General features: G+C 35.3%; 2 protein-coding genes, 1 long non-coding RNA gene and 2 pseudogenes across 5 annotated transcripts; 4 read left to right on the top strand and 1 right to left on the bottom strand.

The window, feature by feature from the left end:
* Positions 1–853: 853 nt before the first annotated feature.
* LOC146907601 (L-type lectin-domain containing receptor kinase IV.1-like) lies at positions 854–3,288 on the top strand. The gene has a single exon (XM_085726996.1). The coding sequence runs from the start codon at positions 1,075–1,077 to the stop codon at positions 3,082–3,084; it is 2,010 nt and encodes a 669-aa protein (XP_085583122.1). The 5' UTR covers positions 854–1,074; the 3' UTR covers positions 3,085–3,288.
* Positions 3,289–3,403: 115 nt separating this feature from the next.
* Positions 3,404–7,012, top strand: LOC146907600 (L-type lectin-domain containing receptor kinase IV.1 pseudogene; annotated as a pseudogene). Its single transcript, XR_015019296.1, has one exon. The product of XR_015019296.1 is annotated as an L-type lectin-domain containing receptor kinase IV.1 pseudogene (transcript).
* Positions 7,013–7,356: 344 nt separating this feature from the next.
* LOC146907599 (L-type lectin-domain containing receptor kinase IV.1 pseudogene) lies at positions 7,357–11,918 on the top strand (annotated as a pseudogene). The gene has a single exon (XR_015019297.1). The product of XR_015019297.1 is annotated as an L-type lectin-domain containing receptor kinase IV.1 pseudogene (transcript).
* Positions 11,919–13,775: 1,857 nt separating this feature from the next.
* Positions 13,776–15,802, bottom strand: LOC146907598 (uncharacterized). Its single transcript, XR_015019298.1, has 3 exons — positions 15,453–15,802; positions 15,290–15,339; positions 13,776–13,909 (listed from the first exon to the last, which is right to left on the bottom strand). It is a non-coding gene; the product is annotated as an uncharacterized LOC146907598 (long non-coding RNA).
* Positions 15,803–16,702: 900 nt separating this feature from the next.
* LOC146907597 (uncharacterized) lies at positions 16,703–17,940 on the top strand. The gene is made up of 5 exons (XM_085729129.1): positions 16,703–17,041; positions 17,128–17,248; positions 17,334–17,513; positions 17,619–17,690; positions 17,845–17,940. Exons 2-5 carry the CDS (start codon positions 17,150–17,152, stop codon positions 17,938–17,940), a joined length of 447 nt encoding a protein of 148 aa, XP_085585255.1. The 5' UTR covers positions 16,703–17,041; positions 17,128–17,149.
* Positions 17,941–27,115: the final 9,175 nt, after the last annotated feature.

Here is a 27,115-nt window from a genome sequence, read left to right as displayed (position 1 = left end):
AACATTCATCTAATTATTTACCCCTTCTTTATTTTTTGGTAAAATTTTTACCCCTTCTTCTACAACCTACAATAAATATTATAATCTGTCAAAAAAATAAAAAATAAATAAGAAACAAACTTAATCTCTTTGTTTTTGAGAGAACTAAATCTCTCTTTCAAGAAACAAACTTATGAAAAATATAAAAACTATTATCAAATTTAATATATTAATGCCAACTTTCTTAAATTTAGTTACTTAGCCAAAATGTCTTATATTTAAGGACAGTGTGGTGATTGATTCTTATTGGGCGCCAATATAAAATTATTTATATACACTAATGGTGCATATATGTTTCTTATATCTTTCTTAACTGATACTATAGGGAATAATATTTGAACTAGTTTGCATGATAAAATATATTAAAATTGAAAGATAAATGAGAATTTTGGATAAAACAAAAGATATTATAAGTTCAAATGCTTTCTAAATAGTACCAGTAGTTTTTAAAAATTAAGTCTTACTAAGACGACAAGTTTATTAATCAAAGAGTCAAAAAAAAGTTTATTAATCGAACGTCTCTATTTTAACAATAAGATGGATAAGATATCAATAATCAGTGACAATGATATCATTCTCCAATTCATCCCACCACCTCTTCATTCATTATTTACTTAGCCGCCAAGCAAATCATAGACTTAGATAATTACCAATAGTGACCATTCAAATCCACACATTCAAGTATGAAATTAAAAGAATATACCATACTTATTTTAAGAAATTAGATGACATTGATGTTTGATTTCACACATTCAATTTATATCAAACACTTAACATGTAATGATGTAAACATTGAAGATATTTATGCAAATAAGAATTTGACTTGTACACTAAAGTTGGAAAATTTTTGTGGTTCACATGTGCATAAATTTTCAAATGATCCCTACTACAGGTTCCACCGTTCCTATTTCTTAGCAGGCCCCCATATGACACTTCCAATTTTTTTTTTCTTTCACTTATGACAAAATCTTTGATATAATAAATAATCACTAAACAGAACTATAGAATCATTATTATTCACAAACTACTATAATCATGTTCCTCAAGCTTGTGTTGGTGTTGTTTTTTCTTGTTACATTGGTAGCAAGTAAAGATAACAGTTTCATCTATAATGGTTTCCAATCATCTCATTTGTATCTTGATGGTATTGCTAATTTAACCTCCAATGGCTTACTAAGACTCACCAATGATACCAAACAAGAAAAAGCACATGCTTTCTATCCAAATCCTATAGTTTTCAAGAACACTTCTAATGGAAGTGTTTCATCTTTCTCAACTACTTTTGTATTTGCCATAAGACCTCAATATCCAACTCTTAGTGGCCATGGAATTGTTTTTGTTGTTTCTCCTACAAAAGGGCTACCAAATTCACTACCAAGCCAATACCTTGGTCTTTTTGACAAATCCAACAATGGAAATACTAGCAACCATGTTTTTGGTGTTGAACTTGATACTATTATTAGTAGTGAGTTTAATGATATCAATGATAACCATGTTGGAATTGATATCAATGATTTGAAATCAGTAAATTCAACTCCTGCAGGATATTATGATGGTAATGGTCAATTGAAGAATTTGACACTTTTCAGTGGCTATCCTATGCAGGTATGGATTGAATATGATGGTGAAAAGAAAAAGATTGATGTTACTTTAGCTCCAATTAATGTTGTTAAACCAAAACAACCTTTGTTATCATTGACCAATGATCTTTCTCCAATTTTGAACAATAGTATGTATGTTGGATTCTCATCAGCTACTGGTTCAGTTTTCACTTCTCATTATATTCTTGGTTGGAGTTTTAAGGTTAATGGTCAAGCTCAAGATCTTGTTATTTCCGAACTTCCTAAACTACCAAGATTTGGTGAGAAAAAAAGGTCCATGTTTTTAACTGTTGGATTGCCTTTGGTTTTGCTAAGTTTGGTTTTCATGATAACTTTAGGGGTTATTTATTATATCAAAAGGAGGAAGAAGTTTGCTGAGTTGCTTGAAGATTGGGAGCATGAATATGGCCCTCATAGGTTTAAGTTCAAAGACTTGTACTTTGCTACAAAGGGTTTCAGGGAAAAGGGTCTATTAGGAGTTGGTGGATTTGGTAGAGTCTACAAAGGTGTGATGCCAGGTTCCAAGCTTGAGGTTGCAGTGAAGAGGGTTTCACATGAATCAAGACAAGGGATGAGGGAATTCGTGTCGGAAATTGTTAGTATCGGTCGTCTTCGTCATAGGAATCTTGTTCCGCTTCTCGGCTATTGCAGGCGAAAAGGTGAGTTACTCCTGGTCTATGATTACATGCCTAATGGAAGTTTAGACAATTATCTATACAACCAACCAAAAGTGACCTTGAATTGGAGTCAAAGATTTAGAATCATCAAAGGTGTTGCTTCGGGTTTGTTTTATCTACACGAAGAATGGGAGCAGGTTGTGATTCATAGAGACATAAAGGCTAGCAATGTGTTATTAGATGGTGAATTGAATGGTAGATTGGGAGATTTCGGTCTTGCAAGGTTGTATGATCACGGTGCAGATCCTCACACAACTCATTTGGTTGGAACTGTAGGGTATCTTGCTCCTGAGCATACTAGAACAGGTAAGGCTACTAAATTTTCTGATGTGTTTGCTTTTGGTGCATTTCTTCTAGAGGTTGCTTGTGGTAGAAGGCCGATTGATAATGTAGCGGAAAATGAAAGTGTAATTTTGGTTGATTGTGTCTTTGAGTGTTGGAAAAGAGGTGATATTCTTGAGGCAAAAGATGTAAATTTGGGGACAAACTATGTGTCTGAAGAGGTTGAGTTGGTGTTGAAACTTGGATTGTTGTGTTCACATTCAGAGCCTTTGGCTAGACCATGTATGAGACAAGTTGTGCAGTATTTGGAGAGGGATATACCTTTACCAGATTTGTCTTTGCTTAGTTTATCTTCTTCTGGTTTAACTTTTGGGTACCAACAATGTTTTGAGGACTTTCCTTTGTCTTATCCTTCTTCGATGGGCAACACAATGTCACAGACTTCTGTGTCTATCGCTGATTCACTTCTCTCTGGTGGTCGTTAGATTTTGGTAAAATGGATTAAAGAGAGATTGTTAAATCAAATGTAAAATCATATTTGAGTTAATAGTGTAATAGATACATTTTTTTTTGTTTTTTTTTTGTTTTTTTTGACAAATATAGTGTAACAGATACATGAAATCGTGTTTTTATGTATCCAAAATAGTACCAGTTACATGTCATTATATGCCATAGAAATGTTATTATAATGGATACCATAGTATAGGCCAGCATGACAGCATAACATTTTAGCTACAAGCAACACTGAACTAATTTAGCACAACATTAGTTGATTTTTATCATTTATCACTAGTTCAACTTCAACCTGAACCTAGCAGCAGAAGATGGATCAATTTACAGAATCCTCCAAATACGAGCATCAATAACCAGACATATATTTGCTTCTGTATTTTCTAGAATATCATCGAAATACATCTTAAGGTTTTTCCATAAAGCCTCAGCAAAGTTCTTTAGCTTTTCTCCTTCACTCTTTCTATTTTCTTGAACACTTGTACTTTTAGATATCCACCTATAATATTGAGCAACTAATCAATATCAATAAATAGGGCTTGTCAGGATTAAGTTATCAGCATGCATAGAATGAGCCTTAAATATAAATATAAACATTGTAGCCATCAAGAATTTTTAGGTAAGCACCACCTAGCATAGGCAGATCATATAACATAAAACAAAAGACCGAATAACCTATTTGTCTTAAAATAGTATTCGTCGCGACATCGTGCAAGTTATCCCCTAAAATTAACATATTCTAAAATGATCATTGAAATTGAAAATTTTCAATCACATTAGTCTCTTCAAGACAATTTCAAGGACTATATTGACCAACCAAAAGGACTAACGTTAAAAAGCCCCATAATAACACCATAACTAGGGTAAGAAAAACAGAAACTATGATAAAGTGTTGGACAAAAAATGAAGAAGAACCAGAAAATTGAAAAGAGAGTAAAGTTTTTGGAGAACAAAGTTATGTTATTAGGTTACTTTTTAAGGATACTCTAAACCTCTAAATTCCTTAAAAATTCTCTCTTTTAGAGTAGAAAGATTGCTCAACAAATATGTCAAAAACTGTATTTTATAGCTGTCAATCCCGAGTAAACTGCCTCGTGATTTACCTCCATCTCCCCGCAACTTGCCAGCACATATGACCTATGAAACAGGCTGACTTGAAATGGCCTACGATTTTTCCATGAAGAAAAACACGAAATTTTGACTGAAAACCAACATTATCTTTATCCATCCTTCCACAACATATTCATTCATCATTTTCTTAGCAACCAAGCAAATCATAGACTTAGATAAATCAATAGTAACCGGTCAGATCCACACTCAAGTGTGAAATTTTTTTAAAAAAAAACTATGCTTATTTGAAGAAATTAAAGGACATTGATGTTTGAATTTAACATATTCAATTTAGCATCAAACACTCAATACGTAAACATTGAAAATGTGTAGTTGGGAAAGAAAAAAAACGGTGGTTCAAATGTGCACAACTATTCAAATGGTCCCAAATGAGTTCCACAAAAATTCATTTTTACTAAACTAAATGAAGACATTTCTTAGTAGGACCTAAATGAGATACGCAATTTTAGTAACCATTTGATGTTTCTTTTGGTGATAATTCATAGCATAGTTAGGTTCCAAGACATTTCTTAGTAGGAGCCAAATTAGACTTGCAATTTTTTCTTCACTCAGGACAAAATCTTATAAATAAATAATAAATAATAAACACTGAACAGAACTGCATAAGCATTATTATTCACAAACTATAAGCATGTTCCTCAAACTTGTGTTTATGATGTTTTTTCTTGTTACATTGGTACCAAGTGAAGACAACAGTTTCATCTATAATGGATTCCAATCATCAAATTTACATCTTGATGGTATTGCTGAGTTAACCTCCAATGGCTTACTAAGACTCACCAATGATACCAAACAAGAAAAAGCACATGCTTTCTATCCAAACCCTATAGTTTTCAAGAACACTTCCAATGGAAGTGTTTCTTCATTCTCAACTACTTTTGTATTTGCCATAAGACCTGAAGATCCAACTCTTAGTGGCCATGGAATTGTTTTTGTTCTTTCTCCTACAAAAGGGCTACCAAATTCACTACCAAGTCAATACCTTGGTCTCTTTGACGATTCCAACAATGGAAATCCTAGCAACCATGTTTTTGGTGTTGAACTTGATACTATTATTAGTAGTGAGTTTGATGATATCAATGATAACCATGTTGGTATTGATATCAATGATTTGAAATCAGATAATTCAACTCCTGCAGGATATTATGATAGTAATGGTCAATTCAAGAATATGAGCCTTTTCAGTGGCTATCCTATGCAGGTATGGATTGAATATGATGGTGAAAAGAAAAAGATTGATGTTACTTTAGCTCCAATTAATGTTGTTAAACCAAAACAACCTTTGTTATCATTGACCAAAGATCTTTCTCCAATTATTAACAATAGTATGTATGTTGGATTTTCATCAGCTACTGGTTCATTTCTAACTTCTCATTATATTCTTGGTTGGAGTTTTAAGATTAATGGTCAAGCTCAAAACCTTGTAATCTCTGAACTTCCTGAGCTACCAGTATTTGCTGAGAAAACGAAGTCAAAATTTTTAACTGTTGGGTTGCCTTTAATTTTGATAAGTTTGATATTCATGATAACTTTAGGGGTTATGTATTATATCAAACGGAAGAAGTTTGCTGAGATTCTTGAAGATTGGGAACAAGAATATGGCCCACATAGATTTAAGTTCAAAGATCTATACTTTGCCACAAAGGGTTTCAGGGAAAAGGGGCTACTGGGAGTTGGTGGATTTGGTAGAGTCTACAAAGGTGTGATACCAAGTTCCAAACTTGAGGTTGCTGTGAAAAGGGTGTCTCATGAATCAAGACAAGGGATGAGGGAATTTGTGTCGGAAATTGTTAGTATCGGTCGTCTTCGGCACAGGAATCTTGTTCAACTTCATGGCTATTGCAGGCGAAAAAGCGAGTTACTTTTGGTTTATGATTACATGCCGAATGGAAGTTTAGACAACTATTTATACAACCAACCAACAATGAGGTTGAATTGGAGTCAAAGATTTAAAATCATCAAAGGCGTTGCTTTAGGTGTGGTTTATCTTCACGAAGAATGGGAGAAAGTTGTAATTCATAGAGACATAAAAGCTAGTAATGTGTTGTTAGATTCTGAATTGAATGCTAGATTGGGAGATTTTGGTCTTTCAAGGTTGTATGACCATGGTGCAGATCCTCACACGACTCATCTGGCTGGAACTATTGGTTATCTTGCTCCGGAACATATTAGAACAGGTAAGGCTACTAAATATTCCGATGTGTTTTCTTTTGGTGCATTTCTTCTTGAGGTTGCTTGTGGTAGAAGGCCTATAGCTAATGTAGGGGAAAATGAGAGTGTAATTTTGGTTGATTGCGTATTTGAGTGTTGGAAAAGAGGCGAGATTCTTGAGGCAAAAGATGTAAATTTGGGCACTGATTATGTGTCTGAAGAGGTTGAGTTGGTGTTGAAACTTGGCTTGTTGTGTTCACATTCAGAGCCTTTGGCTAGACCAAGTATGAGACAAGTTGTGCAGTATTTGGAGAGGGAACCTTTGCCAGATTTGTCTTTGCTTAGTCTATCTTCTTCTGGATTAACCTTTGGGTACCAAGAATATTTTGTGGACTTTCCTTTGTCTTATCCTTCTTCTATGGGCAACACAATGTCACAGACTTCTGTGTCTATTGCCGACTCACTTCTCTCTGGTGGTCGTTAGATTTTGGTAAAATGGATTAAGATGAGTTTGTTAAATCAAATGTAAAATCATATTTGAGTTAATAGTGTAATAGATACACGAGTTTTATGTAGTGTTTGAGTTTTAATTGTAGTATTTTTCTCCTATTTGAGTTTTAATTCATTGATTAAAGTACTAATATTTGCAACACCATGAAATATCTATCTGATGCGTCGCCATAGTCACCACTTACATGTCATGAATATAAGCCAGCATAACAGTTTAACTACAAGCAACACTTGCACAAAATTAGTTTATTTTTATTATTTATCACTAGTTCAACTTCAACCTGAACCTACAGCAGCAGAAGATGGATCAATTTACAGAATCCTGCAAATACCAGCATCGATAACTGGACATATATATATTTACTTCTGTATTTCCTAGAAAATCATATGAATACATCCTACGGTTTTTCCATAAAGTCTCAGCAAAGTTCTTCAACTAGTCTCCTTCACTCTTTCTATTTCCTAGAATGAGCCTTAAATATTAAATTTGAACAACACAGAATAATTATAATCACTGTCATGGACGATGTCATAAGTTACCAACAAATACAGTGAGGAATTTCAAATTTTCCATTCATCAGACAGCATCAACATATGAACTAATGTAGCCACACCTAGCATAGGCACATCATTTAACATAAAACAAGAGTAGATAACCTATTTGAGTCCCAAAATAGTGTTGGTCACGGCGTCGTCACATGATTTAGCCCCTAAAATTAACAAATTCTAAAACGATCCTTAGAATTGAAAATTCAGTCACATTAGTCTCTTCAAGACAATTCCAAGGACTATACTGACCGACCCAAAAGGACTAACATGAACAAAGATTTTCAAGTTAAGGATTATTTTGGACTTCTAAAAATGAGAAGTAGTCGAATAGTTAGAGATAAAGAGAAACCATAAAAAGCTCTAGAATATGTAGAATTAATACTTCATATTGAAGGTGTGTTTGAGTGTGTAACATGTGTCGTGTCGTGTCTGGTGTTTGTGTGAGTATTTTATTGACTGTATGCAGTATGCCTAACTAATGAAAGATCTAGAATTAATTTATATTCATAGATGTAGTCCATGGTAAATATGATGTAGTCATTAGATACATGTAATAGACCCTAGGAACGCTATGAGAGATAGTAGATGATGATATAATTTTATACCAAAGATTGTATATCCAACATAATTATTTTATGCTGTATGTAAATAAATTTTCAAAGAAATAAAAAAAAGTTATAAAATTACAGACATTCATAATTAACAACCTAGTATAGAAAAACAGAACAATGGGGGATTGAGTAGCAGCGGAGCAAGAAAGTAGGGTTAAAGAAAAAGACAAGTTGCAAAGAGGATTATGAACAAATGAGTAAACAAAGGACTAAGAAGAAGAAGAATGTGTGTGGTTGAGGTTGAGTAGCCGGAAATGCTAAAAACCAGTAGGGGTGCCAAAAAATGTCAGTACGAGCTGGAAATACCATAACTGATCAGTGAGCTATAACCAGTATTGTCTATTGCGGCATAGCGGTTCGTTCAAATTCTACTATGGTACAGTACTATAGTGCTGCTATAGCTGTTATTAATGACAACATTTTTGTATAAAAGGGCTTATTGCAGAACAATAGCAATTTGGTCAAATTCTTCTACTCATCATCAGTACTATAGCGCCTCTAAATTTGACAGCATTGGCTATATAACACTCTGCAAACTGAAATCTGTAAAGCAGCCACCAGCCATAATGCACTGGTACAAAACACAGTTGATGACACTGATTTACTGTGTACATATCTTATACATATAACATAATACATGGACATTATGTGATTAACTAGATTTTGACCCGCGCGTTGCATGGATGCTTTGAACTATTTTCACATTTGAACTATTTAGTTGATTGGAAATCTATAAGAATAGATGGATTTTTAGGCTTTTTATTTAATTTACTTTGCTTATAAATTTTTGATTGTTAAATCACACTTCAACATATTAATTCACGAGTGTTTTATTTGAATTTTCCTTTGCAGTCGGCTTTTCTATTCAAATCATCCATTCTAAGGAAACATCCAATGTCATGTGGCATAAATGGTAGATATTTGAGTCTCTTGAGCATTTGTTTTAGGGTACCTGGACTGTGTGAATGAAAAAGAGCTCATTTATAGATTATTGGATCTCAGTTACCTCGTGGGATTAGTCATGGATTTGCGCAAAGGTTATACCTTGATTTAAAAAATAAATAATACTCTATGGAAAGGAAATCAAGTTATCTCCATTTCAGGCCAAAAAAAAGGTGGCCATCATTTTTTAAATTTGACCATCATTTTGATTTAGTTCAAAGATATTGAAGATAAAAATAAAAATTAAAGCTAGTGGAATAAGAGAATAATTGTAGTTGTACAAAATAGAGAAAATGAATTACAAAGATATATACTAAAAGCAAAAATCTTCTTATCATCGAAAGAAACAAAATTCCAAGAGTTGTATATAGGATCACACCATCAAAATCATGATTTGTGAATTGTACAGCAGACGTAGAAAGAAACAAAATATATCTAAATAATTAAAGTTGATAAAAAAGAAATCAAATGGACACAGTGTATGAAAAACTAATTAAATAGAAAGAATGCTAAAGATTTATTGGGTTATTTGAAATTAAATTTAGTCTTCCACCACTTAGAATGAGACATTTCTTAGTAGGACTCAAATGAGATACGCAATTTTAGTAACCATTAGATGTTTCTTTTGGTTATAATACGTAGCAAAGTTAGGTTCAGGTCCTTTATTAGTAGGTCCCAAATGAGACTTGCAATAAGACAAAATCTTGTAAATAATTAATAATAAACACTGAACAAAACTGTATAAGCATTATTATTCACAACCTATAATCATGTTCCTCAGACTTGTGTTCATGTTGTTTTTTCATGTTACATTGGTAGCAAGTGAAGACAACAGTTTCATCTATAATGGATTCAAATCATCACACTTATATCTTGATGGTATTGCTGAGTTAACCTCAACTGGCATACCAAAACTCACCAATGATACAGAAAGAGCCCAAGGGCATGCTTTCTATCCAAATCCAATAGTTTTCAAAAACACTTCTAGTGAAATTGTGTCTTCTTTCTCAACTACTTTTGTATTTGCCATAAGACCTCAATATGCAAATATTGGTGGCCATGGAATTGTGTTTGTTATTTCTCCTACAAAAGGGCTACCAGATTCACTACCAAGTCAATACCTTGGTCTATTCAATGAATCAAACAATGGAAACAGTAGCAACCATGTTTTTGGTGTTGAGCTTGACACTCGTCAAAATTTTGAGTTTGATGATATCAATGATAACCATGTTGGTATTGATATCAATGATTTGAAATCAGCTAATTCAACTCCTGCAGGATATTATGATGGTTATGGTCAATTCAAGGATTTATCCCTTTCCAGTGGATATCCTATGCAGGTATGGATTGAATATGATGGAGTGAAGAAAAAGATTGATGTTACTTTAGCTCCAATGAGTGTTGGTGCTAGTAATAAACCAACACAACCTTTGTTATCATTGAGCAAAGATCTTTCTTCAATTCTCAACAGTAGAATGTATGTTGGATTCTCATCTTCAACAGGGTTAATGGTAGCTTCTCAGTATATTCTTGGTTGGAGTTTCAACGTTAATGGTCAAGCTCAAAACCTTGAAATCTCTGAACTTCCTAAACTACCAGTGTTTGCTGAGAAAAAAAAGTCGAAAATTTTAACTGTTGGGTTGCCTTTGATTTTGCTATGTTTGGTATTCATCATAACTTTAGGGGTTATGTATTATGTCAAATTGAAAAAGTTTGATGAAGTTCTTGAAGATTGGGAACATGAATATGGCCCACATAGATTTAAGTTCAAAGATCTATACTTTGCCACAAAAGGTTTCAGTGAAAAGAGGCTACTAGGAGTTGGTGGATTTGGTAGAGTCTACAAAGGTGTGATACCAAGTTCCAAACTTGAGGTTGCTGTGAAAAGGGTGTCTCATGAATCAAGACAAGGGATGAGGGAATTTGTGTCGGAAATTGTTAGTATTGGTCGTCTTCGGCACAGGAATCTTGTCCAACTTCATGGTTATTGCAGGCGAAAAAGCGAGTTACTTTTGGTTTATGATTACATGCCGAATGGAAGTTTAGACAACTATCTATACAACCAACCAAAAGTGAGGTTGAATTGGAGTCAGAGATTTAGGATCATCAAAGGTGTTGCTTCAGGTGTGGTTTATCTTCATGAAGAATGGGAGAAAGTTGTTATCCATAGAGACATAAAAGCTAGTAATGTGTTGTTAGATTCTGACTTTAATGCTAGATTGGGAGATTTTGGTCTTTCAAGGTTGCATGATCATGGTGCAGATCCTCAAACAACTCATTTGGCTGGAACTATTGGTTATCTTGCTCCTGAACATATTAGAAGAGGTAAGGCTACTAAATTTTCTGATGTGTTTTCTTTTGGTGCATTTCTTCTTGAGGTTGTTTGTGGTAGGAGGCCTATAGGCCGTGTAGGAGACAATGACAGTCTAATTCTAGTTGATTATGTGTTTGAATGTTGGCAAAGAGGTGAGATTCTTGAGGCAAAAGATGTACATTTAGGAACAAATTATGTGTCTGAAGAGGTGGAATTGGTGTTGAAACTTGGCCTGTTGTGCTCACATTCAGAGCCTTTGGCTAGACCAAGTATGAGACAAGTTGTGCAGTATTTGGAGAGGGATACACCTTTTCCAGATTTTTCATCGCTTCGTTTATCTTCTTTTGGTTTAACTTTTGGGTACCAATTATTTGTTGGGGACAAGACAGTGCCATATGCTTCTGTGTCTATTGCTGAATCTGTTCTCTCGGGTGGTCGTTGATTTCAAATGGCACGTCTAATTGATGCTTAATTGGTGCATTTTGATTTTGTAATGTATTAGATTTTGGTAAAAAGGATTAAAGACAGTTTGTCATCTAAATAGTGAAATCATGTTTGCGTAAATGGTTTAATAGTTACGTAAAAGCATTTTCTCATTAAACTTTTTTTGTTTTGATTTTGCATATACTTTATCGAGTCCAAGTTTGTATCTATTTTGAGTAGACGAGAGACTACAATTATTATTCAGTAATATCACAGAGATCAAAGGGTAAACAAAGAAATAACCTGCAAAACCTCAAATGCAATAAGGCAACCACTAAATAATTCTGCATATGCACATATAAGATTAAGTTATTGGGATGTATAGAATGAGCCCTAAAATTGAACACATCATAATCACTATCATGGACGACTTCATACGATACAAACGAATGCATTGATGAATTTCAAATTTTCCATTCATCATAATACTCATACTTCTAAAATGATCACTGAAATTAAAAAATTTCAACCAAATTAGTCGGTATGAAACAGTTTGAGAGTAAATTGACCAAAGCCCTAGGAAAGAATAATCTAATTGAGATCCAAGGAGAAAACTAGAAAAAGAGTTTGATATTTACTCTAATGAGATCTCATTATCCAAGATGTTTACAAATTGTTTTCCAACATAAGAATATCAGGCAAAAACACTCAACCCTCACCCTATTAGTTCCTTAACTCCATTAGAGTAGAAAGATTGCACAACATGCAATTTTTCAAAAATCTTATCAATAATAAACACCGAACACTCGAACAGCTAGAACTACAGAAGCATTATTCATTCACAAACTATAATCATGTTCCTCAGACTTGTGTTTATGTTGCTTTATCTATAAATACAGTTGATTCCAATCATCACATTTATATCTTGATGGCAATGCTTTCTATCCAAATCCTATAGTTTTCAAAAACACTCGGTAAAAGTGTGTCTTCTTTCTCTACTACTTTTTTATTTGCCATAAAATCTGAATATAAAACTCTTAGTTAGAACAGGTAAGGCTACTAAATTTTCTGATGTGTTGTTTTTGGTGCATTTCTTCTTGAGGTTGTTTGTGGTAGGAGGCCTATAGGTCGTGTGGGAAACAATGAGAGTCTAATTCTAGTTGATTATGTGTTTGAATGTTGGAAACTCTGTTGTCAATGCAGAAATGCGGCGCGGCGCGGCCAACTCAATAGTTGGCGTGGTGCGGGAGCGGGGCGCGTAGCGGGCGCTATTTCGGTAGTGCGGCCACTAATAAATTTAATACTAGATACCATACTATTCAAAAAGAAATACTAAAATACCTTAAACATTACTCAAAATTTCACGAAGTATTCATAATATGAAATAAAAGGGATAGCAAAATCGAAAATGCCTAATACCAATTATATACAACTAGTATAAGTTATTGTTTTACTATTTATAGGTCCGCTTTGGCCGCTTTCAACTTTTGACACGCGCTGATGCGGCCTGGTGCGGTGGTCCTGATTTTTCCGCTATAGCGGTCGGCGCGGCCACTATTGACAACAGAGGTTGGAAAAGTGGTGAAATTCTTGAGGCAAAAGATGTATATTTAGGAACAAATTATGTGTCTTCTGAAGAGGTGGAATTGGTGTTGAAATTTGGCTTGTTGTGTTCACATTTAGAGCCTTTGGCTAGACCAAGCATGAAACAGGTTGTGCAGTATATTGCTGAATCCGTTCTCTCTGGTGGTCGTTGATTTCAAAAGGCACCTCTAATTGATGTTTAATTGGTGCATTTTGATTTTGCAATGTGTTAAATTTTGGTAAAATGGATTAAATAGGTTTGTTATCTTACAAGTGAAATCATGTTTGAGTAAATAATTTAATAGATACATGAAAGCATTTTCTCATTAAAAAAATTTGTTCTGATTTTGCATATACTTTATTTTGTCCAAGTTTTATCTATTGAGTAGATCTAAGAGACTACAGTAATTATTCGGCAATAGCAAAGAGATTCAAAGGGTAAACAAAGAAATAACCTGCAAAACCTTCAAATGCAATAAGGCAACCACTAAATAACTTCAGAAATTCTATTTGTGGTATAGACTCGGAGAAGCTCTTTATTTTTGCTCCTGCACTCGTTCTATTTTCGTGGACACTTCAGTAACTCTGCATATGCCCATATAAGTTATCAGGATGCATAGAAATAGAATGAGCCCTAAAATTGAACAGATCATAATCACTATCATGGACGACTTCATACGATACCAACGAATGCAGTGATGACTTTCAAATAGTAGGCAAAGCCCACCAAAGCATTTCTTCTATAACACATACAATAAGACATGCTTCAATCTTCCCTCAAAAAAAAAAGACATGCTTCAATCTTTACTAGCTAATCACTGGTTAATGAACACAACAGTCATGATAGAGAAATTCTACTTGATATAAGAATTAATCATTTTATTCTTAAGTTCAATGCGAAATGCATAATTATCACTCATCATTAACGCAACCATTTAATCATAGATTATAAAGGATCAAAGAATCCATCTTATCGTTTACAAGAGCCAGTATTTCACTTTTATCTAACGTTGGTGCAGCAAAAATTAGGTTTCTGTGTGTGTGTGTGTGTGTGTGTATTCAGTGTGTACATACCTATTGATGTAGATAACATACAGACATAATGGAAACAAGGGGGACAATAATATTTACCTTCAGACTCACTTTGCATCGGTGGAGAGTTCAGAATATTCCATACGTGAACGAAGATTTTCAATTTAAAGGATCATTTTGAAATTTTAACAATTTCAACCCCTATAATCTCATAGACTTTTGGTGATTCACTCTAAATCAAATATAACATTTTAAGGAAAAAAAACATTGTATTGGCCATAAGATGAGCACAAAAAGTACTCAAGTCAAGTCTAGCCAAAACAAAACAAAACAAAAGGAGCACTCCCACATTAAAACAAGACTAAAACAGTAGAAAATCATCTAAAACCTCTTGTCAGGATCATCCAACCTCATCCGAACAAGAGGAAGACTAGCACTACAACATATATGAGATTTAGTAACACTTGAAAATTGTAACTAAATCAAAAAACAAATGTAACTATTTAGATCTTGTAAAATTTGATAAATGTTAGGCAAAGCCCGTGTTAGTAAATGGTTTTAGTAACACTTGAGAGTCTTATTAGTAACAATTAAAAAATGTAACATTTTTTATAGTTAATTAGTAGCCACTAGCCAATCTCTAACGAACAATTTTACCTAATTTTAGCAAATTCTGCTGTGATAAACAAGATCAAAGATTGAATACATCAATCACCAATCACCAACTAGATTTTGTGCACTAAATATACAAAAACTGCAAGTTCTAAAATAATAAAATTAAGAATAACAAAAAAAATGGTTTCTTATCATGTCTTTGTATTCCTCTTGCAACATTTTTTAGGTGTTTCACATTACATGAAGTACAAAACACCAAGCTCATTTTAGCAATGTTATTAAACACAAATTGAAACAATTTTGTTGGGAGATACTCACACGGCAGTGGCATCGTTTAATACTGAAGTAACGGTTCATCCACCTCATTCCTGGATAAGCACGCAATTGCAAAATAATAGAGTAAAATTTCATTGAGTCAAATTATCAAACACCTCACACGCAACACAATAATACAAAAGGAAGAAGAGTAAGAGAGAGTCACATAATTAAGGTTGAGATGAGGGTGACAATGATGGAAACGATGTCATCTTTGGCCGCGAATGGAACATCGATGCTCCCACATTCAAGGTGTTTCTGACAAATTCAATGAGGATTAGACAAATAGATGAAATCTTCTCAGGAAATTACCATGAATTGAGAAAATATCCTTCATAACACTAAGATGAAGATTCTGAGACAAACACCATAGATAAGTGTTGAATTGGGAGATGAACAAAGTGAGCAATCGATTGAAGAATTGAGCGATGAACGGAATTGATGATGATGATGGTGAAGAATTGATGATGAACGGAATAGAGAAAGAAAGTTAAAGTAGAGGAAATAAGAAAATCAAGAAATCTTAATCCTTTATTATAAAAGCTAGAGTTGTTTGGCTACAATGTTTGCCCTAATTCACCATATTTTGCCATAATGCCTAGCATTTTTCCCTCCTAAACAAGTATTAATTGCTACTCTAATATCACCGTTCAAACTCTATTTTCACATTTGATCACACCATTGATTCAAACTCTAAAAATGTTTCCTCATATAACTTCGTTAATGCAATTAAAGACGTATTAAATGCTAATCAATTCATTCAACAATCCCCTACACTAATTGTTAATCAAAAAAATCATAAACATCCATTAAAATGAACTTATATCAATTGGTCACGAAAAATAAAAGCTAGACTTGCTTGGCTACCATGTTTGCCCTAATTCACCCTATCCTTTATTATAAAAGCTAGAGTTGTCAAGCTATCATATTTGCCCTAATCACCCCCTCTTTTTCCCTCCTAAGCAATTAAATGATCTTAGCCGTTTATGTGAATTCCTTGCTAATCTAATCTCAGTCGTTGATTCAAATGATATGTTTTAAACTACTCATTTCCTATCTCATACAGATGCGTCATAATGTCCATTAAAATCGTAGTTAATGTCAATCAAATCACCATAACTCCCAACGATTAGTAAACTTTTCTATTTAGGGAATCATATCGTATGTATTCATTTAGTGAGTAAAATCGTAACTACTCATTTCCTATCTCATACAAATGTGTCATAATGTCCATTAAAATCGTAGTTAATGCTAATCAAATCACCATAACTTCCAACGATTAGTAAACTTTTCTATTTAGGGAATCATATCGTATATATTCATTTAGCAAATAAAATCGTAGTTAATGCCAATTAGTGCCCTAATTACCCCCTTTTTTCCCTCCTAGTCAATTATATGATCGTTGCCATTGATGTATTCATTAATCAATGCAAATAATGCAAATAAAATCGTAACTACTCATTTCCTATCTCATACAGATGCGTCATAATGTCCATTAAAATCGTAGTTAATGCCAATCAAATCACCATAACTCTCAACGATTAGTAAACTTTTCTATTTAGGGAATCATATCGTATGTATTCATTTAGCGAATAAAATCGTAGTTAATGCCAATTAGTGCCCTAATCACCCCATTTTTTTTCCCTCCTAATCAATTATATGATCGCTGCCATTGATGTATTCATTGTTGGTTACTGTGGTTGATGGAAAACTATCTTGCAAATGATGCAAGGAATGCAAAAGCGCTGTTCCGAGGTAAATATGCCGCTTTTTATATGAAACATATCAATGCAAATAATTAAATTGGATTATAACTGATATCATTAATCAATCCATTGTAGGTTCAAGCTGCATGTCATTGTCATGGATGATTCTGGCTCGACAACATTTGTTCTCTTTGATCGTATTGTCACCCAGTTCATAGGAAGGAATGTCCAAGACTTGATTGCAGAAATTAACAAGGTTGCTTTCTTATTCTTAGTTTTATATTTTATATGCAGATTCAAGTCAACACTAATCACTACAAACTCTCATTTGCTTGGTGCAGCCTGAGAACAAGTCAATTGGTTATCCTATTGATTTCAACTTTTTTGTGGACAAAAAAATGCTCTTTAAGGTGGAGGTTAGTGATGGTAATATCAATAGGAAGTGGAGGAACTATGATGTCAAAAGGGCTACTGATGATGTTGAAGTCATCAATGAATTCATCAAGAAATACAATCTCAAGGTTTTTTTTTGTTTATATTTTTTTGTACTATCATATAGGTATGGATTCTTGCGCATGCCGTTATATATTAGAATTTTGACACGGAAGAAACTGTCTTTTTAACAGGATTCAACTGATGATGATGGTGTTGATAAGGAATTAGAGTTGACTGCGCTGGGTAGTGATGCCAATAATTTGGTGAGAAATTTATAAGCAGACTAATTGATCTTATGCCTTTTTTAGCATCCTGATGGCCGAATTATATCAAGTCTAATATTTTTAAACATTTCAGTCACTTTTGCGCAATCACAACTATATGAAAATTAATCGTTTTGCATATATCCTCTCTCAGGTGGGGTGTAGCATTACTACAGATACCTTTGTCAACATGCTGCAGGTTTCAAAGATGATTTTGTTGGAACAAAATGTGTTTAACAATGAACCTTAAAGGGTTTTGATGATAACAAGGTATTAAAAATTGTAAATTGGACTAGCTAATATTTGTTCAAGTGTACAGGACCATAATTATAAAGTTACATCATCATTGGTTCTGAATGAGCAAATAAAGAGCTATGGAAACAACAAAAATTTGAAGCTTGGACGCTCCTGAAGGCATCTTGCTACTGAAGAGAAAAAGCGCTCCTGAAGAAATAGCGCTCCTGAAGTAAGCTGCTCCTGAAGAATAGTGCTTCTGAAGACAAGAGGTCCAGAAGCCACATCATCAGAAGCTGCGTCATCAGAAGCTGCAGAAGTCATATCATCAGAAGCTGCCTCATCAGAAGCCATTTCACCAGAAGCTGAATATCAACTGGATTTGCAAAGAATCAAGAATTGAAGAATCATCAATGCAAAAGCTGTCTATTGGATTCGAAAACACAAACAAAGGATTAGTGGAGTTTGCAACGGTCATTTCAAAGGTGTTTGAAGGCGTGTGTTTGCAATTTGGACGAAAGCGTTGACATTGTACTTTGTACGAATTGTACAACCACGTTCTCCACTACTCTGTTTTGTGTCCGCACTACAGGACAAGAAAACAGCTCCAGAATACGGTTTCGCCTGCATAGATGTTCCTTTGGATAAGGAATGGATTTCAAATTTGTTCTTCATAGGACAACAGCCAAATCAGGCAAAAGATTATTGGTGAAAGATCAAGCTTCAACAACGACTCTTTGGTGTGTTGGCAATTTCACAACGTCTCTCTCACACCTCTATATAAAGGAGTGAAGACTTAGAGAATTGGTAATGCAAGAACGCTGAACGAAAGACTCACAAGATTTTCACAAGTACCAAACCTCTGCTGAAATTGTTCTGCATTCACTTAGAATTTCTGTGTCTCAAAGTCATATCTTAGAAATTCTTAAGTCCATTGAGTCTGTATCTGATTTGTATTGTGAGCACCTCTGATTGTATATCAAGTGTTCAACCTTAAACAATTTTCTGTGTAATTTTGTTTAGTTAGGAAGTCTCTTGCAGTTGTGCTTGAGCAGGAAGTCTCTTGATTGTGTTCTTGAGCAAAGGAAGTCTCTTGCTTGTGTGCTTGAGCATTGGAAGTCTCTTGCTTGTGTGCTTGAGCATTTGTAATCAGATATTACTCATAGTGAAATCTCCTTGGAAGTGCAAGGGGGACTGGACTACTTCCGGATTGTGGAAGGAACCAGTATAATTGCTTTGTGTCGTTCTTCTTCTCTCTCTCTCTGTTTTATTCCGCTGCATTTAGATTCTGATTATCACTTCAGAAGCTGTCTCACTTAGCTTCTGATCAGTGTGTTCAGTTTTTAGGAGAAACGAAGAATTTTTCAAAAACACAATTCAACCCCCCTTCTTGTGTTTTTCTCACCTTCAATTGGTATCTAGAGCCTTGGTCTGTTGTGTATCACTTAACCGTGCAACAGTCAAAGATCTGAGAAAAACATGACTACTCCTCCTCCTGATGGTGATACTAGCTATAAAAATGTTTCACATGATTATAGTGATAGTAAGAAAACCAGTGTTGGAAAAGTTCCAAAGTTCAATGGAGATGCTGAAGAGTTCTCTTGGTGGAAGACCAATTTTTACAGTTACATCATGAGCCTAGATGAAGAATTGTGGGATATTCTGGAAGACGGCGTTGGTGGTTTAGTCCTTGATGAAGAAGGAGCTGCTGTGGATAGAAAGAAACATACTCCAGAACTGAGGAAACTTTACAAGAAGCATCATATTATCAGAGGAGCTCTTGTCACTGCCATACCCAAAGCAGAATACATGAAGATGAGTGACAAATCCACTGCTAAAGCTATGTTTGCTTCTCTCTGTTCAAATTATGAAGGGAGCAAGAAGGTCAAAGAAGCAAAGGCTCTCCTGCTTGTACATCAGTATGAGTTATTCAAAATGAAGGATGATGAAACTATTGAGGAGATGTACTCAAGGTTTCAAACCTTAGTTTCTGGTCTACAGATTCTAAAGAAGAGCTATGTTGCTTCTGATCATGTAAGCAAGATTCTCAGAAGCTTACCTGCCAGATGGAGACCGAAGGTGACTGCCATTGAGGAAGCTAAAGATTTAAACACTTTAAGTGTCGAAGATCTTGTTAGTTCTCTCAAAGTTCATGAGTTAAGTCTTAATGAACATGAGTCTACTAAGAAGAGTAAATCAATAGCTCTTCCATCCAAAGGCAAGTCATCAAAAGCTCTCAAAGTGGTTGAATCTGAAGAGGAAGAACAGTCAAGTTCAGATTCTGAACCAGATGCTGCAGAAATGGCCATGCTCTCAAACAGACTTCAATATCTGGCCAAGAAGAACAGAAAGTTTCTCTCCAGAAGGGGTAACTCCAGAAGCTCAAGGAAAGAAGATCAGAAGGGATGCTTCAACTGTAAGAAGCCTGGACACTTCATTGCTGAATGCCCTGATCTTCAAAGAGAAAAGTCAAAGGACAAGTCAAAGAGGTCTACATTTAAACCAAGCAAACTCAAGAAGCAGATTAAGCAGAGTTTAATGGCAACCTGGGATGATTTGGGTAGTGAATCTGGATCTGATAAAGAGGAAGCTGATGAAGATGCAAAGGTAGCTGTTGGGTTGGTAGCAACAGCAACTTCAGAAGCTGGATCAGATTCAGACTCAGAAGATGAAAACGAGGTATATTCCAAAATTCCCAGAGATGAACTTGTTGAGTCACTTAAAGAACTTCTTACACATTTTGAAGTAAGAACCAATGAGTTGAAGGATTTAAAAGAAAAATATGCTGATTTGGTACAACAGCAAAAATCAACTCTATTGGATCTGAAAGCTTCTGAACAAGGACTTAGGGGCTTTGACTTCATGTGTAAAACATATGAAGATCAGCTCAGGTTCTTATGTCAGAAGCTACAAGAAAAGTGTAATGAAAAACCTTTAAGTAACCATGAAATTGCTCTTGAAGATTTTATTATATCTGGCATTGACAGAAGCAGAGTAGCTTCTATGATTTATAGCATTTACAAGAACAATGGCAGAGGAATTGGTTTTCCAGAAGTGAAACTTGATAAAACCAATCTAAAGTCTTGTTGTGAATGCATCAAGGAAGGTCTGAAAACATTCTTTGTACCAGAAGGGGCTGAGTTGGAAACTGTTGTTCAATCAGAACCTGAAGCTTCTAGTTCTAAGGCTAAGATTACTTCAAAGCCAAAGAACTCTAAGTCAAAGGCTATGATCAAATCTGATTCCAAAACTTCAAAGGTTAGGATCCTGAAAAGATCAGAACCTATTCCTCAGAGTCTGGTGAAACCAAAATCTGGGATTCTGAAGTCTAAGTTTCAGAAGAAGACAGTTACTGCTTCTGAAGTACCAAAACCTAAGGTGATGGTTAATCAGAAGCAACCCAACTCACAGCACAAGGTACAAGAAGTGAAGAGTAAAGCCTTAAGTACTAACCTTCCAGGACCCATAGAACAATGGGTACCTAAATCTAAAAATGTCAATGATGCAGGTATGTCTAAGAGCAGTGCCAAAGCAAAGATCATGGTACCTAGACAGTGGTTGCTCAAGACACATGACAGGAGACAAGTCCATGTTCCTCAGCCTAACAATGAAAGAGGGAGGAAATGTGAAATTTGGAGGCAACCAGTCAGGCAAGATCATAGGTACAGGAACTATTGGTAACTCCTCTACCTCAATTAATAATGTATGGTTGGTAGATGGTCTTGAACATAACCTTTTGAGCATTAGTCAATTTTGTGATAATGGTTATGATGTGCTTTTTGAAAAACCCAACTGTACAGTAATCAACAAGGAAGACAAATCCATTGTGTTTAAGGGAAAGAGAGTTGACAATGTCTATAAAATCAATTTTTCTGAACTGGCTGATCAGAAGGTGGTTTGCCTACTATCAGTGAATGATAAGAAATGGATGTGGCACAGAAGGTTGGGACATGCTAACTGGAGGTTAATCTCTAAGCTTAGTAAGTTACAACTTGTGAAAGGGCTACCAGACATTGACTATCATTCAGATGCACTCTGTGGTGCATGTCAGAGAGGGAAAATTGTGAAATCATCTTTTAAAACAAAAGATATTGTTTCAACCTCAAGACCTTTAGAATTACTCCATATTGATTTATTTGGACCAGTGAGTACTGCATCCCTATATGGAAGTAGATATGGATTAGTCATTGTTGATGATTACAGCAGATGGACTTGGGTGAAATTCATAAAGAGTAAAGATGTTGCGTGTGATGTATTCAGTAGCTTCTGCACTCAAATTCAATCTGAAAAAGAATCAAAAATTTTGAAAGTCAGAAGTGATCATGGTGGAGAATTTGAAAATGAGCCATTTGAAGCTTTTTGTGAAAAACATGGAATTTTCCATGAATTCTCTTCTCCTAGAACACCACAACAAAATGGGGTTGTAGAGAGAAAGAATAGAACTTTACAAGAAATGGCCAGAACCATGATTCATGAAAACAATTTACCAAAACATTTTTGGGCAGAAGCAGTGAATACAGCATGCTATGTTCAAAACAGGATCTATATTAGACCTATTTTGGAGAAAACAGCATATGAACTCTTTAAAGGAAGAAAACCCAATATCTCTTACCTTCATCAATTTGGATGTACATGTTACATTCTGAACAACAAGCTCTACCTAAAGAAATTTGATGCCAAGGCCCAAAGAGGAATCTTTTTAGGTTACTCTGAAAGGTCAAAGGCATACAGAGTGTATAATTCAGAAACACTTTGTGTTGAAGAATCTATGCACGTTAAATTTGATGACAAGGAGCTTGAAGATAAAACTTCAAAGCAAGGTGAAAGTTCTGCAGAGATACAGGTTCCTGAAGCTACTCCAGAACCTGATCAGATAGCTGAATCTGAAGATAGTTCAGAAGCTGAACCCACATCAGAAGCACAAGATGAAGCTGCTTCTGATGAAGCACAAGATGGCTCACATCAAGCAGATCCTCCCAGAAACACATTCAAACACAAGTCTTCACATCCTGAAGAGCTAATCATTGGAAACAAAGATAGTCCAAGAAGAACAAGATCACATTTCAGACAAGAAGAGTCAATGATTGGACTAATCTCAATGATTGAACCTACAACAGTTGATGAAGCACTTTCAGATGATGGATGGATCCTAGCTATGCAAGAAGAGTTGAATCAATTTCAAAGAAATGATGTGTGGGATCTGGTACCCAAACCTCAGCACAAGAACATTATTGGAACAAAATGGGTATTCAGAAACAAGCTGAATGAGCAAGGTGAAGTAACAAGAAACAAAGCCAGACTTGTTGCACAAGGGTATAGTCAACAAGAAGGCATTGATTACACTGAAACGTTTGCTCCAGTTGCAAGATTGGAAGCAATCAGGTTACTTCTTTCCTATGCAGTTAATCATGGCATAATATTATATCAGATGGATGTCAAGAGTGCATTTCTCAATGGTGTCATAGAAGAAGAAGTGTATGTTAAGCAACCTCCTGGATTTGAGGATATTAAATATCCTGACCATGTTTTTAAATTGAAGAAATCACTATATGGCTTGAAACAAGCTCCCAGAGCTTGGTATGATAGACTAAGTAATTTCTTAATCAAAAATGATTTTAAGAGAGGACAGGTTGACACTACACTCTTCAGAAGGACCCTTGGGAAAGATATTCTTGTTGTGCAAATATATGTTGATGATATAATATTTGGTTCTACTAATGCATCTCTTTGCAAGGAATTTTCTGAGTTAATGCAGGATGAATTTGAAATGAGCATGATGGGAGAGCTGAAGTTCTTCCTTGGCATTCAAATCAATCAATGCAAAGATGGAGTCTATGTTCATCAATCAAAGTACACAAAGGAGCTTCTGAAGAAGTTCAAACTCGAAGATTGTAAAGTGATGAACACTCCAATGCATCCTACGTGCAACCTGAGCAAAGAAGATGAAGGAACTAAAGTAGATCAGAAGCTGTATAGAGGTATGATTGGTTCTTTGTTATACCTCACTGCATCTAGGCCAGATATTTTATTCAGTGTATGCTTGTGTGCAAGATTCCAATCAGATCCTAGAGAATCTCATATGACTGCTGTCAAGAGAATCTTCAGGTATTTGAAAGGAACGACCAATCTTGGACTCCTTTATAGGAAATCCTTAGATTATAAGCTAATTGGATTCTGTGATGCTGATTATGCTGGTGATAGGATTGAAAGAAAGTCAACCAGTGGCAATTGTCAATTTCTGGGTGATAATCTTATATCCTGGGCTAGCAAAAGACAAACAACTATTGCTATGTCTACAGCAGAAGCAGAATACATTTCAGCTGCAAGTTGTTGTACACAACTACTTTGGATGAAACATCAGTTGGAAGATTATCAGATAACTGCTAACAGTATTCCCATTTATTGTGATAATACTGCTGCTATTTGTTTGTCTAAAAATCCAATTTTGCATTCAAGAGCGAAGCACATTGAAATCAAACACCATTTTATCAGAGATTATGTTCAAAAAGGAATTTTAGATATACAATTCATTGATACTGAAAATCAATGGGCTGATATATTTACTAAGCCTTTAACTGTTGAAAGATTTGATTTTATTAAGAAAAATTTGAACATGCACTTTGTATCTGATTAAATGCTTGCTTGCTCCTGAATAGGATTTTAGGTTCTGAAGTTAGTTCAGAAGCGGTAGTCCATCAGAAGCTCTTTATTGAGGTTCTGAGGAAAACTCGCTTCTGATGATGACGTCAGCATCTGAAGTCCAGAAGCTGGATTTGTTGCTTCTGAATAGTTGAATTAGTGGAAACGTTGGAAGTTACCTTTTAAAAAGTAACTTCTGGCCCACTAACTTGGTAGTTACTCTGTGAACTTCTTACGTGGCCTATATGTGTTGGTGTATAACTAAAAGGGCAATGATGATTTAATAGCTTTGAAAGTACTTTTCACGCGCCCCCAATTCTGTCATTAATGTTATGTTTGTTTGTCTCTTTTGAATTGCAATCGTTTTACTTTTAACACTTTGACAATTCACACACTACTCACTCACAACAAACACATTTGCTCTCAAACCTCTTGCGAAGTAAGCGCATTCTCTCAACCTTAGAACCCTAAAATCTTCATCTTCTTCAAATCTTCGTAAATCATCAAATGGCATCATCAAGCTCGCAACGAGAAGATTCAGTGTCTACTTCACGAATGGTCCCTGAATATGACTACAGAGGAAGAAGCATGAAATTGGAAGAATGGGATTTGCAGGTTCAGATAGAGAATCCAGTGGACTTTGATTCTCTGAATTTTCATAGGTGTTCAATCAGAAGCTACTATGAAGAGCAAGGACTCATGGATTATTTCAAAATGTTGAATGGACCAACATATGAAGCTCTGGTTAGACACTTCTGGGTAAGAGCAAAATTCTACAACAAAGCGGCATCCTTAGCTGAGGAAAGTCAGATGGTGCTAATGTATCCTGAATTAGAAGGGAAAACAAGAGAAGAAATGGGTCTTGCGCCATTTGTGGAAGATGAAATCAGGTCCAGCATCTGTGGTATTCCAATAAGACTTGCACAATGGCACATAGAGTATGTTCTCAAGGCTGCAGCCTCTGGATACTACTCTGGAATTGATCTTTCAGATGCTGCTGAAAAACGCATTTGGAAAAAGCAAGCCAACTTGGTGATATACAATTCTGAGAAGGAGAAGAAATATGCTGAATTGAGCATGGGAACTAAGATGCTTCTGAAGATTCAGAATGAGAACCTGTTTCCAAGTGGTGACTGTGTAAAACCAAATCTAGCTCAGAAGGTCCTTCTCCAGCACTTCATCAAGAAGGAAAAGGTGAATGTGCCCAAATACATGTTCAAGTACTTGGTAGAGTGTTTGAAACAGAGTCAGCTACTGGATAAACCCTTGGTTCCTTATGGAAGACTCCTCTCAGAGATATTCTATCAAGGAGGTATCTTGGACAGTCTCAGTCAATCTCAAGGCTTCACAGATCAGCTACTTGACACAAAAACTGGAAAATTCATTAATGCTCATACTCTCTTGAATATGAAGCTAATCAGTGAAGTCACCAAACTTCAAACTGATTTAAGTGAATCATTTGTTAAGTCTGATCTTATGAAGGACTTTCCACCCATCTGCAAGAAGGATCCCATTGAAGTGCAGATGTACTATATCAAGGAACATTTTGAGGCAACCAATGAGAGAATCAGATTGGAAGATATTCCAGAGGAAATGTATGGTGGTGCTCTGCCACGAGCCAGAGGCAGAAAGTCAAAAAGGAAGATAACTGCAGAGCAATATCTAGAGGTTGAACAACCTGCTAAAAAGGCAAAAGTTGCTACTGACAAGCTCAAAATTGGTAGTTCATCAGTACCTTCTATTGAAGAAGCCATTGAAGACATGGATTCCAGGTTGATCATGGGTGTTGGCATTTCTCTTGATCAACCTGCTATACCAAAGAGGAAGAGGAAGCCAGCCTTGAGGAGGACCAAGGATTTTCCTCATATCACCTCTACAACTCAAGATTCTTCTGATTTGGAGTTAAAGGAGTTACAAGAGTCTTGGAAATTGCTGCTGAGCTACAAGAGTCTGTAGTCTCAGAAGCCAAGAAAATGTTGCAGATGACCAGTGAGTTTGCTCAAGAGGATTCTGATCCTGAACCAGAGAAGGTAATTAATATATCATCAGATTCCGCATCCAAATCATTATCAGACTCTGATGATTCTGATGATGATATACCCTTAGCTCAACTGTTTCGAAAACCAGTAAAAAGCCAATCAACATCATCCAAAACCAACGATAAGCCCTCTCAGTCAACTACTTATGAACCAGTTGGTCACATAATTATTGAGAAGTTGGCTGAACTGGCTGAGCAGAGAGAAAGAGTCATTGATACTATTTTTCGCCTTCACCCTCAACCTCTTAACATTCAACCTCTCAACATGATTCCTCCAGAAAATGTTGAGTCTACAACAGAAAAGGCCTCTGAAACAACTCCAGAAGCAGCTGCTTCTGAAAATGTTGTTTCAGAAAACCCCCATCAACAAACACCTGAACCACAAAAACCCACAACACCCCCACAATCACCAATAGCCATCATTGACCCCCAACTCAACAATCAAACAACAACTTCACCACAACAACCACCAACTGAAACTGAATTTCAACCTTTACCTGAACACTCTCCAGAA

Source organism: Medicago sativa, chromosome 7 (assembly GCF_051527215.1).
Source record: "Medicago sativa cultivar Bolivia chromosome 7, Bolivia_mono, whole genome shotgun sequence".
Lineage (NCBI taxonomy): Eukaryota > Viridiplantae > Streptophyta > Magnoliopsida > Fabales > Fabaceae > Medicago > Medicago sativa.
This window is presented reverse-complemented; position numbering and strand designations above follow the sequence as displayed.